This window comes from Phlebotomus papatasi, chromosome 1 (genome assembly GCF_024763615.1).
Source record: "Phlebotomus papatasi isolate M1 chromosome 1, Ppap_2.1, whole genome shotgun sequence".
In the NCBI taxonomy this organism is placed as follows: Eukaryota; Metazoa; Arthropoda; class Insecta; order Diptera; family Psychodidae; genus Phlebotomus; species Phlebotomus papatasi.
The window spans coordinates 4,702,511-4,717,111 of NC_077222.1; the positions used below are offsets into that span (position 1 = coordinate 4,702,511).

Genomic DNA, 14,601 nt, shown 5'->3' on the forward strand with positions numbered 1-14,601 from the left:
AGCCACATTGCGAAAGCATCAAGAAAGATGTCTCTTTTTAAATAGAACTCCGAATTTTTCAAGATCTACTTGTGAATTATAAGATTCTTGAAAGGAAATATCCTTAACCCTCTAACAGTGTTTTCTTTAATATGCGAAAGAAAGTTCTAAAACAATGTTTTCTAGGATAATTATGATCCAATAAATTTGAAACTCTTTTTGCTTCTAAAATTCACATTTTTAGTTTTTTCAAAATTTTTTTTAAATAAACAAAGTAGAATGACACATCTTTCAGAAAAAAATAAATTTATTTTAGTCAGATAACTTTAAATCGGTATTTTTGTGAAAATTGGAAATGAGTGTTTTTGCACAAATATTTTTTGTTGCTTTTTCTCTGGCCTGTCACACAAAACTGGGAATAGCAATAAAACGAAGAGTCAAAATGAGTTCAAACTTTCAAGAGATGTTTATAAGACTATTACCGAGGACACTATAGCACTTTTAAATAAATAAAAACTTTATTTTCGCTGTAAATGTGATTTTTGTGAAGACCGCCTGGAGGCGGTCTTACCCGTTAGAGGGTTAAGTAAATCTTGGTATTTTTGCATTATTTTTTTTAATGATTTTTTCTAATTTATTGAATATAGTGTAGAAGAGGGCAACAGCGAATCTCTTCCACTCGTTTGTTTTCTATCTAAGACACACTTGAGGAGATTATAACACAAAGTAGAGAAAATTTATTTCAGAAACGAACCACTAAATTGATCAAAGTGCAGTTAGAGTAATTTTCAACATAAATTCAGCAAAATGTAACATTTTAACGTTCTCTTTAGGCACACGCTATCAATCCCTGGATAGGGGAGGCCTTGTGGATCCCCACGATCGCGAATTCATCCCCATCCGCGAGCCACGTGATCGATCGCGAGATCGCAGCCTCGAACGCGGATTGTACCTCGAGGATGAACTCTATGGACGTTCAGCAAGACAAAGTCCGAGCACATTGAGTAATTGTCCCCCATGCACCCCGATAAGTTGTAGTAACTGAATTTTCTTTGTGGCACACAGATCTGGCAACTGATCGCTCCTACCTGGGCGACCTGCAGCACCAAAATTCGGATTTGCAGCGAGAATTGGGTCAGCTGAAACGCGAATTAGATCTAACAAATCAGAAACTAGGCAGCTCGATGCACAGCATCAAGACATTCTGGTCGCCAGAATTAAAGAAGGAGCGCGCTCTCCGAAAGGAAGAGAGTGCTAAATATAGTCTTATAAATGATCAACTAAAGTTGCTGAATAATGAAAATCAGGTGAGTTTGTAGGGTGGTAAACTTTTCACCCTCGCAGTTTTCTAGTAGTGAAAAGCTCTTTCCATTTTATATCCAAAATAGAAACAAGCAATGCTCGTGAGACAACTTGAAGAGGAACTTCGTATGCGAATGCGACAGCCTAGTATTGAGATGCAGAATCAAATGGAGCAACTTTATGCTGAAAATGAGCACCTCACGAGAGAAATTGCCATTCTCCGTGACACCATAAAGGTGAGGTTGCATCGAAAACGTATTTAGTATTGTGAAACTTTTCCTTCCTTATTCTGAGAAAAACATTTAAGAGAAACCTTGTTGAAGTGTTGCAAAATGAACAATAACAATAAAAAAAAACTATAATTTACCCATTTCTCTGTACAGGAGTTAGAACTGAGAATTGAAACACAGAAGCAAACGCTCCAAGCTCGTGATGAGAGTATCAAGAAATTGTTGGAAATGCTTCAAAGCAAGGGTATGGGTAAGTGTATCGGAATATTCTGAGAAGCAATTGGAAATGCCATGTGTAAAGTCTCACCAATTTGCCAAGCTCTCATTGTCAATATGGACAATTCCAGAAATCATTTCACTTTAACTTTACAATTTTCTGGAGCTTTTCTTTTTGTGAGAAATTATACTGCCATATCACCCTGCAAAATTTATAGAAATCCCATTTCACTTTAAAATTAAAGCTTTTAAGCCTAACGACAGCCAATTGTAGCATATACTTAAAAAATTGTATTTCTTTTTATAAAAAAAAACAAAAATTCAGGGAAAGAGGAGGAGCGTCAAATGTTCCAGCAAATGCAGGCATTGGCACAGAAACAGGTAACATTTAGCAAAGATGCAAATAAGAGAGTTGTGAATTATTTAAGTAGAGAAATTTATGTTAATTATATGAATATCATTATTAATATTTTGATATGGAGAGCTTTTGAAGTTTGGGCATAATTTTATCTGACTTTGTATACATGGAGGTAAACATTTAATCTACTGGGTAGGCTCCGCTAAGAAATTTGTCCCAATTTAATACGGTGATAATCAATTTTGCTTTTAACGTTTAGTCAGGGGCCCATCAAGCCTTATAAATAGTGAAGATATTTTTCACTTTTCCTTGTAAAAATTTTGCAGATATTGCACCGCGACTTAAACAAATTTCCTCATAGTTCTTGTATTATTTTGGCGAGCATTATGAAATATGTATTTTTAGATAGCTTTTTATGCACGATTTCGAAATTTATCAGACTGATAAGTCAATTCTCTTTAGGAAAAAACTTGCCAATAGTCTTCAGTGCCTCTATGCAAAAACGTATGGAAAAATGAAAAGTCGAGAGGCCCCTGCGTTTAGTAGTGGAATAATTAATATGGAATCCCAAAAGAAATTATATTTTTTGTAGTTAGGGCTTAAGACTTTCTTCGGATAAAACTATTGACCGTTCCCCTTCTGAAAATCAACTTGAATTCGCATTTTTTATTTAATTAGAAAGGGCGTTCACAAATACCTCAAGTCACTATCTCTAACCGTTTGATCTCTAGCTGTAATGACTGCCGGATTTCGAATAAATTCGTTCAGTAATAACCTTCCCGATTGGAAAAATCTCTGCGGTTGAGGTTTTTCCTTTACCGATTCGAAGGTATATCAGAGAGAACTTACCTAAAAAGCAAGTGGGTGCAAACAGAAGTAGATTTTGATACTCCAATAGTGTCTTGGATAAAAGGTAAATAGAACTCCATTTGCACAAAAAGTCGTTGATGTTCGAAGAATTCAAATTCAATTTCGAATTTTCGTACTAAATTTTCGAACAAGGTGCGGAAAATTTATGTAATATTTCACAAAAATCTCGCAAGAGTTGCTCAGTGATTATGGAGTGATTAAATAATGGGACACAAACAATAAACGTCGTTGCTTTGTGTTTTTCCTCACAACAAAGTGAAGACCAACACATATTTACACTTGAGCACTTTGAAATTTGAACAGGATGTACCTCAGCCACTTTGCGAAATAATCAAGAAGTAAAAAGGTATCTTTTTTGGATCTTCAAATAGATTTTCGAATTTTTCAAGATCTACTTGTGGATGGAAAGAGTCACGAATTCTTTCCGTACAGAAGTAGATCTTGAAGAATTCGAAAATCTCTTTGAAGATACAAAAAAGAGACTTTCTTACTTCTTAATATACGCAAGGTGACTGATGTACATCCTGTTCGAATTTCGAAGTGCTCAAGTGTCAAAATGTGACAGTCTTCACATTATTGTGAATAAAAAAAAACAGAACAACGACGTTTACTGTTCTTTACCCAGTATTTAATCATTCCATAATCACTGAGTAACTCTTTTGCCAGCTTTTTATTGTGATATTTGATAAATTTTCCCCACTTTGTTCGAAAATTTAGTATGAAAATTCGAAATTGAATTTGAATTCTTCGAACATTAACGATTTTTTGTGCAAATAGAGTTCCATTTACCTTTTATCCAAGACACTATTACAGAATCAAAATCTACTTCTGTTTGGGCTCATTAGGGGAAAGTACTCTCTGTTCGAACGTTCATGCCCTCAAATTATGTGAATTTCAGTTACATTTCCTAAGATATTTTCACATGATTGTCACATAATTATCAATAATTGATGACAAGCTAACTAATAGATAATAGAAATGTGTAAGTGTCTTAAAAAAAAATAAAAGAAAATTTACATTATTCGAAGGCATGAACGTTCGAACAGTACTTTCCCCTACTCTTTTATAGTAATCCGTGAAAGAGTTCATCCAAAGGATATTTATTTTAATTAAATTGCAATTGAAATGTTCTGTCATCGTAAAATTCTGCAAAACTACACAAAAATTCACTTTTTGCAGCAAACGTTTATACACTTATGTTTACGTTGACGATAGAATACTGAAATTCGAAATGGCAGAACAATTAGCGCTAAAGCGCCAGGTACGTGAACTTGCACTTGCGGCTTCCGATAGATTTTCGAATAAGTTTGGCTTGGCTTTGGAGTGGCTTTGTTTCTTCGAAAGGGTATTACTGAACGGAACTATTAACTCCATATTTAGATGAGCCAGATTTCCCACCGAGTTTCAGATAATGTTACCGGGACAGAACTTAAAAATAGAATTTTGAGTGGGCACATCTTATCACCAAGATATCTTTTTCCCGAGAAGTTCAGTCAATCTTGAGGGACAGTATAATTGAATTACAAGATATTTTCAGAGAAATGACATCCCCAAATGTACCTTTATCTCGCGAATTAAATCACTTAGGGGGCCTTGGCTATTTATGATAAGAAAAATATATATTTCAGTTGATTTTAACCATTTGGAGAGAGCATAACTGATGAGACAAATATCTTGGCGGCGCCTATTTCGGTATTTAAATACAACTCCGATGTAAAATGTAAAGGAAAATAAGGATTTAATAGCGAATATTCTGAATTCAAGATTAAAATCAAGAATACTTGAAGGTTTTCAAAAGTTTCGATATTATTTGTCAGTAGAATAATTAAATTTATCTTTAGAAAACCTAATATTTAACCCTTCAATGCCAGATGTATAACACATTAGAAAATAAATTTTTTTAAATATATATTTTAAATTAATATTTAAGCTTATTATAGAGTTTAGTGCGGTTTAGTTTTATTGATGAAAGAATTTAGATATTTTAAAATTAAAGATCAGTATTTGACTTTTTAACGCCGATTTAGAGTTTTGAAAGTTTAAAGATTTATCTCAGAATTGATAGGTGGGCCTAGTATTATTTGACTTCATGAAATTTTCTTGATCTAAATGATATAGGGTGGAATCACCACTTCTCGCCAGTGTCCCACTTTTCGCCACTTATATTGAAATCGATATTTTTCGCGATTTCTGAAATAAATGAGCCGTAAAATTATTTGTATTTTTACTGCTGCTACGCATTGAGTCGAAAAATAATAATTATTCATTTTGGTTTTACGATTTTGAGATTTTTTTTAGAGCAATTTTAAGCAAGTGCATCAAATCCAATATTTCTTACCAAATATGCTAAGTGTAATCAAATTTTCATCAACCAAAATATACCTTTTTGCATAAATAATTTGTCTATTGAATATTTAATTACACTTGTGGGATACATAAAATTTGCATTTAGTTAATTAATATTTCATTTAATATTATTTTAATGTAAAAATGAGGCATGGCGAAAAGTGGTAATATTCTAGAATTGATTGTACCACCTTTCGCCATCTCTTTTCAATAGGCAACGCTAATTTCACTTCGTAGATTCTCAGTTGTCAAATCTGCATTGTTTACTTTCTTCAATAGACCTATAGGGTGGAGTCTACACTTATGAATGTTATACACTTATGGACAGTGTGCAAAAATTTTAAGTTCTTATGGTTAATAGATTTTTAAAATTATAAAATTATTAGTTTACGATATAAGGTAAAGTACCCTCTAGTCGGCCGGTTCCTCAACTCGGCCAGTTGAATTATTTAACCAATTTTTTTAACGTTTTATAGTCAATTTCTATGAAATTTTCACTGATTTACGTTATAAATAATATAATACACCTTATAATGTTAAATCGGTAAGACCATATTATAAGAAATCTAAGTAAATTGAATAAATAGTCGCACTGGCCGAGTTGAGAAACCGGCCGACTACAGGGTACTTTACCTTAATAAACAACTTTTTTTGATTTTTCGAAATTTGTTTAATGTAATAACTTAAGATTTTTGAGTTGTCCATAATGACCAGCGCACAATAACTTTTGGAAAACATCAGAATGAGCGAGATTACTAGATCCAGATCTCACTCACTCTCGTTGAAATGTCAAAAACATGTTTACAAAACATAAGTTATTGTGCGCTGGGCATAAGTGTATATAACATCCATAAGTGTAGATTCCACCCTAATTTGATTTCTCAAATAAAAGAGAAGAAAAATCATATAAAGTGAATAGTAATTGTTGTCCTGGGCCCTGGGAAATCTAATTATTGACTTCCCAAGCCCCAGAATACGGAGCCCGATGCTCACCTTTCCATGGTTCTTCCAAGACTGACTTCTCTCTCTCTCCATGAATACCCTGTTGCGGTACCGTCCTAGAGAGGGGAAGTGATTCACGACTTTCAAATTACGACCGTTGTAATCTTGATAAAGAATTTACTTCTACATAATAAGGTGATCATGAGGAAAAAGAAATGCTGAATGTATTCTTTTTATAACATTGCCTAATATAACCGAGTTTAGACCTTCTCAAATGGGTGGCGAGAAGTGGTTACAAAACTGGCGAAAAGTGGTGAAAAGTGGCGACGAAGTGATTATTCTTGCATTGTTAATAAAAATCAGTTTTTTTTTGAGTAGTCCAGCGTTAAATTGTAGGACTATTTTTCCACCAATCTAAAGCCGATACATCTAAGTAATTTTGTGTTAAATTTGAGTTATCTTGTAATAAGAGTTCAAAAGTTATAATAAAATTAATTCCTCTCTTTCTTAAACATGGCGATAAGTGGTTACTCCACCGTACGTCTTTTTTCAAAACTAAAACTAAAATACGTTTTATAAGACTTATCGACATCAGGATACAAAAGTCTGAAGGTATTCTTGATTGCTGTACTAATCTTGGATTCAGAATATTAACTAAAGAAGTCCTGAATTTTCAATGTGAACAATCTGAACGACACAGAAGAACACTTTTCAGGTCAAATTGAGTGTTTTCCTTAATTCCTCGTAATTAAAATTAATAACCTATGTATGTGTGTATGTGTGCGTATTTTGTGTGATTGTGTGTATAACATTTAACTGACAATAGGGTACTAAAGAATAATGCTCGAAAGGATGGAAAATTGGGTTAGTTGCAGAAGAGACTACTTATAGCAAGTCTCTAACAATAGAATTCATGCTGAAATGATACATTTTCCTGCAGGAAAATTCTCTCAGCTTTCTTTTTTTCTCCTGCTATATTTCCTTTTCTATCACCACCATTAATTAAGTCATAATGCATTTTTTTTCCGTAAATATGACTATGCATCTGAGAAGTGTCCTATATATCCCAGCCATCCGCATTTAGTTTCCCTATAAGTGCTTCTCATCATTAATTTTCTGAACTATCCCCATTCTATTGAACTTTCACCCTTTCCTATCTTCACAGTTATTGTCCTGTGAAATGCTTCTTCGATAAATTAAAGAAAAACTCATAGAAAACTTCCTTAAAATAATCTTTCAGCAAGAAATATCTTGCTAAAAAATATGATTTTTTTTAAAGAAAATTTCCACATTGAGATGGTAATTCAATTGGTTTCCTAAATACACTATCTTCCTATTCTCTGACGACAATGAACACACACACAACATACAAAAAAAAAACAAAATTTAATTCAAGTAATATACGCACTCAAAGAGGAAACACTGAAATTTTGATAAATTGATAAGAAAGAAAAGAAAAACCTATATGTATGATGGATAAACAGACGATAAAAAAATTTATTTATTATGTGTGCCCATAATTCTTTCATTTTTTTTCTGTTTCGTTCTTATTTTATGACTTTTTGTGTTTATTAGTTTTGCGCTGCTATTCAATTATGTTCCTTGTTCTTTTATTATTCTGCATATATCAAATATTTTTACTTTCACAAGTATTTTTCACTATATTTCGAATTTGATTGTTAAAACCAGCATAATGCCAAGAAGATAAACATTGCTCAAATAATTTTTCAAACGACAATATTTCATAGCATTTTTCTTTTCAAAGTTTTAACTGTTTTTTTTTTGTTACTCTTCAGCTATTATAGCCTCAAATGTCAATATTTTATTTCTCTCTAGAAGCTCCAATAAAAAAAAGTATATTGAAAAAAAAATCAGTGAAAAACATTGCTGAAACAAAAAAAAGTATTTTAACTCCTAAGCTAGCAGCTAAATTGTAAACAATTTAAATATTGATAAGTTTATGTATTTTAATTATACTATTTTTATCCAACTATTATTTTTGGCGAAAGAATTATTATTTGCGCCACGCATTGCATCTTTAAAGCAGTGTCTTGAATTCGAACGATTGATTTTGGGCACATAAAATAAATAAATGTGTGTTTTACTGTACACCACAATTTTTTCCATTATTTTTTTTTCAATCTCTTCTTTCAATCTCTTTTATCACAATTTTATTCTCTCTTTTTTTGTGTACCAAAACTAATATTTAAAAAAAAAGATATTGCCAGATCTTAAATGCAAAACAAACTCATTTTTCATCACGATAATTATACAGATTTTTTTTAAGTTGAAAAAAGAAATAAATAAAAAAAGATAAACGGGTGAGAGTAAAATTTTCGAAGACAAAATTGCGGAAAGAAAATAATTCTTTCGTCAAAAAGAACATTTAGCAAGATTTTTGACGAAAACTTATCAGGAACGACGGCTCCCAATTAATTAAAAAAAATAATTGGCACACATTTAGTGCATCGAACAAATACAAAAATTAAATCTTTTCGCCTGCCCCAAAAATATTACAAGAAACACGTAAATACTTTAACATATTTAACTACATTTATGTTCTTGTCTTTTTGTTATTTTCATTTTTTTAACACCAGTTATTGAAAAACCATTTTACATTTTAAAAAAACATTGACATTTTCCTAAACAAATTGACTGTTATAATTTATAACAGTTTATACAGAAAACAGTCTGGATGGTACTTTCTGCAAAATTATTTAAGTATGTGATAAAATTACTGATTATACTATTTTCTTTTGCGAATTGCAATAGAACTTACTATAAACGAGGTTTTCGAAATTTTAAAATTTAAATAAATGGCATTACTCAAAATATAATAGTTTATGTAAAATTAGTATAACAAAAAATAGATTTAATAGATCTGACTAAGAATAAGTTAATCTTAATAATTACAGGAAAATAATCGACTTATTTTTAAATTTCGCTTTCAATAAGAATTCATAGTAAAATCAACAATACAATAGTAAATTCCACAAATTTCATATAAAAAATTTTGCTATACAGAAAAAAATATTTTGTAAAAATGTTCGTAAATGTTTGTGAATTCCTATGGGGGAGTTACAAAATGCTCGTGAAACGTATAATCCACAAACATGTTCGTAAAAGTTTGTACTTTTTTCACAAACATTGTTCGTAACATGATCATTTGGCGAACATTTTTTCTACTTTTACAAACATTTCTTCGTAAATGTTCGTAAACACACAAAAAATGTTCGTAACATTTTGTCATTTGTTCGTAAATGTTCTACAGGAAAACAAACATTTACGAACAAATGACAAAATTTTACGAACATTTTTTTGTATGTTTACGAACATTTACGAACAAATGTTTGTAGAAGTACAAAAATGCTCATCAAGTATTTGTGAAAAGTACAAACTTTTACGAACTTGTTTGTGGGTTATACGATTCACGAGCATTTTGTAACTCCCCCATAGGAATTAACAAACATTTACGAACATTTTTACAAAATATTTTTTTTTCTGTGTAATTAACAAGGTTGACAAGTTGTTTGAAGAATTTACTTTAAGAAGTTTTTGTTTTTAATAAATTTGTTTTAAACTTTATCACATTTACAGTAACTTCAACAATTTTGTAAATAATTTTCAGTTAGTAAAATCGAAAATTACCATCCCAGTTTTCTCTGTATAGGGTGGAGTCTACACTTATGGATGTTATACACTTATGGACAGCGTGCAAAAATCTTAAGATCTTATGTAAAACAGATTCCGGAAAGTTGTAAAACTATTAGTTTATGATGTAATTAACCATTTTTTTATTTTTCGAAATCTGCTTAATGTAATAACTTAAGATTTTTGCGTTGTCCATAAGTGTGTAGAACATCCATAAGTGTAGACTCTACCCTACCAAGAAATAGCCATATCTTATACATTTCTATTTATTTTTGAATAGTATTTCAGTTTATATTACAATTTTTTTCAGTTCATCAACACACATAACAAATTTAAATAAAACAAAGTCCCAATCGCAAAAAAAATTGCCGTATTTGCTGATCGGTATGATAAAAGAAAATGATTTTTTGCAAGAAAACGGGGGCCTCCGTCCGCGTAAGAGTTCGAGAAAATCGAGAAAGAAAATCCAACAGATAGAGAAATGGAAGTTAGATTGGGTGAAAAAAAAATGTGCTCTTCTCTCTTTTGGCACCACATTTCAGATGTTGACATGCAACCTAGCCACAGGGAGTCCACCGCCAATGCCGCCCGATGTACTGGGCCACTTGTACGGCAGCGGCGGAGCTGGAGGCCTAGGCAGCGTCAGTGGATCGCCGCTCCACTATCAATCACCATATGCCTATGACAATTCGGCCTTTGGTCCAGGATCGCCGCCACCGCGGCGTCGGTACAGTTTCGGCGGCCTACCGACTATGGCCGCCGGTGACTACTACTCCCTACCCACAATGCAGGGCAGTGGCTTGTGTACAGATCCCTGGACACGGCCTCTGTCGAGATCATCATCGCTCACGCGGCGCTTCTCCTTCGGCGGCGGAAGCTACCCCACTTTGTATGGCCGGGGCATCGAGCAGCCCCAGCCCACATGGTCCGACAACCCACTCGCGATGTCTTCGAACTTTTACTCTCACCCAAACATCTACTCAACGCCCACCTACGGTGGTCTCTTCGACACACACGCGCATCCAGCACCCCAGTTCGGCAATCGCAAACCATCACCCAGCTATCTCTACTCCCGACCCATCTACAGTAATCCCCAACCACCCCCATCCTATTCAGCTGGCGGACCCTCATCGTCATACCCTCACACATCATCTCCACACCACGCTGGTATCCTCTCATCTACATCCCCCTCGCGACATCACTATGCCTCCTATCCTGCCCTTTCGCGCTCACCTCCCACAGCCCCTCATTACTCCTACTCCGCCTCCCATCTCACGCATCCTTCCACCTACCCCCTGCACACCTACCACCCCGCACACCACCACCCCTACACGGACAGGGGTGGCGAGGCCAAACGGCAAGTAAGTTTCAAGTTCGACGTCGATACTCTTTCAATTGATTCGTAGGCGCCTCCAGTCGATCCATTTTGGGTGGAGGGCCGGCGACACAATTCACTGTTTTTCTCCTTATAAGCCACCTAACATGCCCCTGAGATTCCCCTTGGGAGTTCCTTCAGCGCTCCCTGCCAAGCACAGGCACTGGTTGAACCATTATGCTCAATCCCTTATGTCACTTTCCTTCTACCAGTTTAAAAATGTACTCAGGGAGTGAATACTGAAATTCATGAGTTATTCACGTGAGAAATTCACACTCCTTAGATCGCCTTTTGTGAGTATTTCGTTAGCCTTTCATACAAAGTGTCATGTGAAACACTCACGGTATCCTACACTGAGAAAAAACGGGGATGCGATTACCTTTTTCCCCACAACTTTAACACTTTTTAGGTGTAAAAATATATTAACATTTTTTAATGTTAATTTTACGCCTCTTGTAGGGTAAAATTAACATGGGAAAAGGGTAACTTTAACCTTTAATACACCTAAAAAGCGTCATATTTACACCGATTTAGGATCAATACTCAAGTGTAGAATTTACATGATAATTTTTATCAAAGTCTTCTGAAATACCTACACTGTGTTATCACACTTGCACATTAAAATTTTAATATGATTCACATTAATTGTCGCTGGTGAGAGTCCAAATGTGTAATTTGTGTGTTTGAATCATTTATATTCAAAATTTGATCTATTTGTTGATAAAAAGGTAGACTTGGCCCGCAAAATTTGATATAAATTGATTTATAGCATTAATGCGAAAAATTAATGCGATTTTCTCTTTAATTTTTTAATGTGAAAAATATTTATGCTTTAGGTAAATTTAAACTTATTTTTGATTTACTTCTTATTAATTGAAAAATTGAATTGAAAACTTATTTTTGCAGGCCAAGTAAATAGTTATCAATAAATAGAAAAAAACCCCAAATATTAAGTGACTCAAAGACACAAATAACATATTTGGACGCTAACAAGCGACAATTAATGTGAATCACATTAAAATTTTAATGTGCAAGTGTGATAACGCCCTTAGATAAGGTGATCTCACACCGGTGAATTTATCACGTGATAAACTCATAATCTCAGAATTCATACCCAGGTTATAAACGAGTTAAACCAGCAAGAGCTTTGTAAAAGTTTATTAAAAGTTTGCAAAATAGCTCTTTGTTGACTGCTGTGTTCTGCACGAGAATTTTGTAACAGTATGACAATATCTTATGGCAAATTTATTCATTTATTTTTTAATGGTAGAGTCGAAGGAACACCTCTTCGACTGGGAACCCCTATTGACACTTTTGTCAAAATGTTGAAATTTATTTAATGCATCCAATAAAATCTAAGTAATATAACTTCTTTTTAATAATCTGCGTTTTTCGATAAAGACAAGTGTTCAAATTTCGTATTCCAAATGGTACAGGGTAGGGTGTCAGTAAGTCCTGACACGAGTTCTTAAAGTGTCAATGAGTGTTCCTTTCACCCTAAATTCGGAAGAATCAAATCCACAAACTCATTTTAAAAGAACTTTTAAGGAATCTTTGAAGGTTTCGAGTGAAATTATAACCAATTTCTTGTTGTTTTCGTCAAGGAAAAGTCTTCTTGGATTCCTTAGTAACTATTTTCATAAAGAAAAGCCTCTTTGGAAATGTTTTAGAAAATTTGTGTGAAACTAATTTTGTCTACGAATAATTTGATATCAATTTAAGAAACTTATTGTGATCCCTTTTCCGTGAAAAAGCCAATTGCAATCTTTGAAAACTAATGAAACAGTATATCAGCTATCATAACTACGTAAAATCATCAAAATCGGATTAAAATAGGTTTTATAAAATTTCTTTTGGGAGCTTCATTCCCAAGCTTAAACGCAATTTAGCCGGAAGAAAAGCTTCTGAAATCCATGAGAACGTTTTTGTAACTTTGTCTAAATTCGTCAAAATCGATAGAGGTGGAAATACATATATACACAAAGAACAGGATTTATTAAAAGAACAGTTTCCAAATAAGTTTTTCTAAAACAACCAAAGATTAAAAGTCTTAGTAAAGTATTTTACTAACGTAGAAAATTTCCATGTAGAAAACAGTGATGTTTTCGGAGGGAAACTCCGTCCAGATACGGCAACACTATTTTGTCGGTTGCCTCAGCAACTGTGCTAACTGCATTTGCTTTGTGTCAGCATTCGTTGTAAGCAACGCATCGCTGCGCAGCGTTTGCAATGAATGCAGATTGCAGACAGAATGCTGTTAGCACAGTTGCTGAGGCAACCGACGATTTGTGGAGTCCAAAAACCCAAGATCAAAAACTACCTCTTTTCCAGAGCTTTCGACACGTTCCGTGTCTTCCTCAGTGGTCGAGTGTTGTCAAAGATCTGTATGGGTTTCGTTGGATAGGGGCTGTTTTGGATTGGTGGAAATTTCCATGATTTTCACAAAAAATCTCAATGACAAACACTCTTCAATCTGAGTTGTCCCCGAATGATTAAAGAGTGTTTAATGGATTCGTTGAGATTCAAAACAGCCCCTATCTAACAAAACCCACAGATCTCTGACAACACTAGACCACTAAGGAAGACACGGAGCGTGTCGAAAGCTCTGGAAAAGAGGTAGTTTTTGATCTTAGGTTAAAAATTCCAGAAATAGTGTTGCCGCATCCGGACGGAGTTTCTCTTCGAAAACACCACTGATTTCACTAACTTTTCGAGAAAAACTCTTGTTCTTAACATTTAGAAAAGTTTTCTTTTGGAATATTAACACTAGAGCAGGAGATAGACGGAAACGCTGAACCTTTCTGTATCAGTCAGTCGAATGGTGAATATTGCGGAGCAAGTTGTGATCCAAGTCCAAGTGCAGTGTAACAATTCCTACCTATACGTGATTTTTCGTGCTATATTCGATACTTGACGTCCTCTCCATCTATCCTTGAAACGTCGAAATTGCGAAAATCAAGAAAGGTTCAGTGTTTCCGTTTATCTCCTGCTACATTCCATCGAACCGTAATTCTTTTCAAATACTGTAGATAACCTAATTTCAAATTAGACTCCCCTTCTTTCTGAAATTCTAGCTATGCTTTTAGATTCGCTAGACGGTAAGATAGTGGGTTAGATTGTTCTTCGGATTCTCCATACGAGTAACATGAATTCACCATTGTTTGTTCATTACAGGCCAATAACTTTGAAACATTCCTCAATTTCTTTTGAAGGTCAATGAGGCCAATCAAGCGCCAATAAACGTCTGTAAACGCTGACTCAACTTTCAATCGTCTATTACCTTTTCTATGCTTTCAAAAGAAATTTATCTAAAAACACTTCTTGTTCTGAAT

The 14,601-nt window shown here is 33.9% G+C and overlaps 1 protein-coding gene across 17 annotated transcripts in view; it reads left to right on the forward strand.

Moving 5' to 3' along the window:
- The window catches only part of LOC129798489 (ELKS/Rab6-interacting/CAST family member 1), a 71,834-nt gene that overhangs the window by 33,411 nt on the left and 23,822 nt on the right, over positions 1-14,601 (forward strand). For 8 of the 17 annotated variants that reach the window (XM_055841648.1, XM_055841663.1, XM_055841652.1 and 5 more), the window contains exons 5-9: positions 813-983; positions 1,045-1,286; positions 1,368-1,517; positions 1,665-1,761; positions 2,053-2,108. In XM_055841648.1, the coding sequence (XP_055697623.1) occupies positions 813-983; positions 1,045-1,286; positions 1,368-1,517; positions 1,665-1,761; positions 2,053-2,108 (716 nt within the window). The remainder of the gene's footprint in view (positions 1-812; positions 984-1,044; positions 1,287-1,367; positions 1,518-1,664; positions 1,762-2,052; positions 2,109-14,601) is intronic. The other 9 variants (XM_055841650.1, XM_055841656.1, XM_055841665.1 and 6 more) reach the window with 3 other exon arrangements.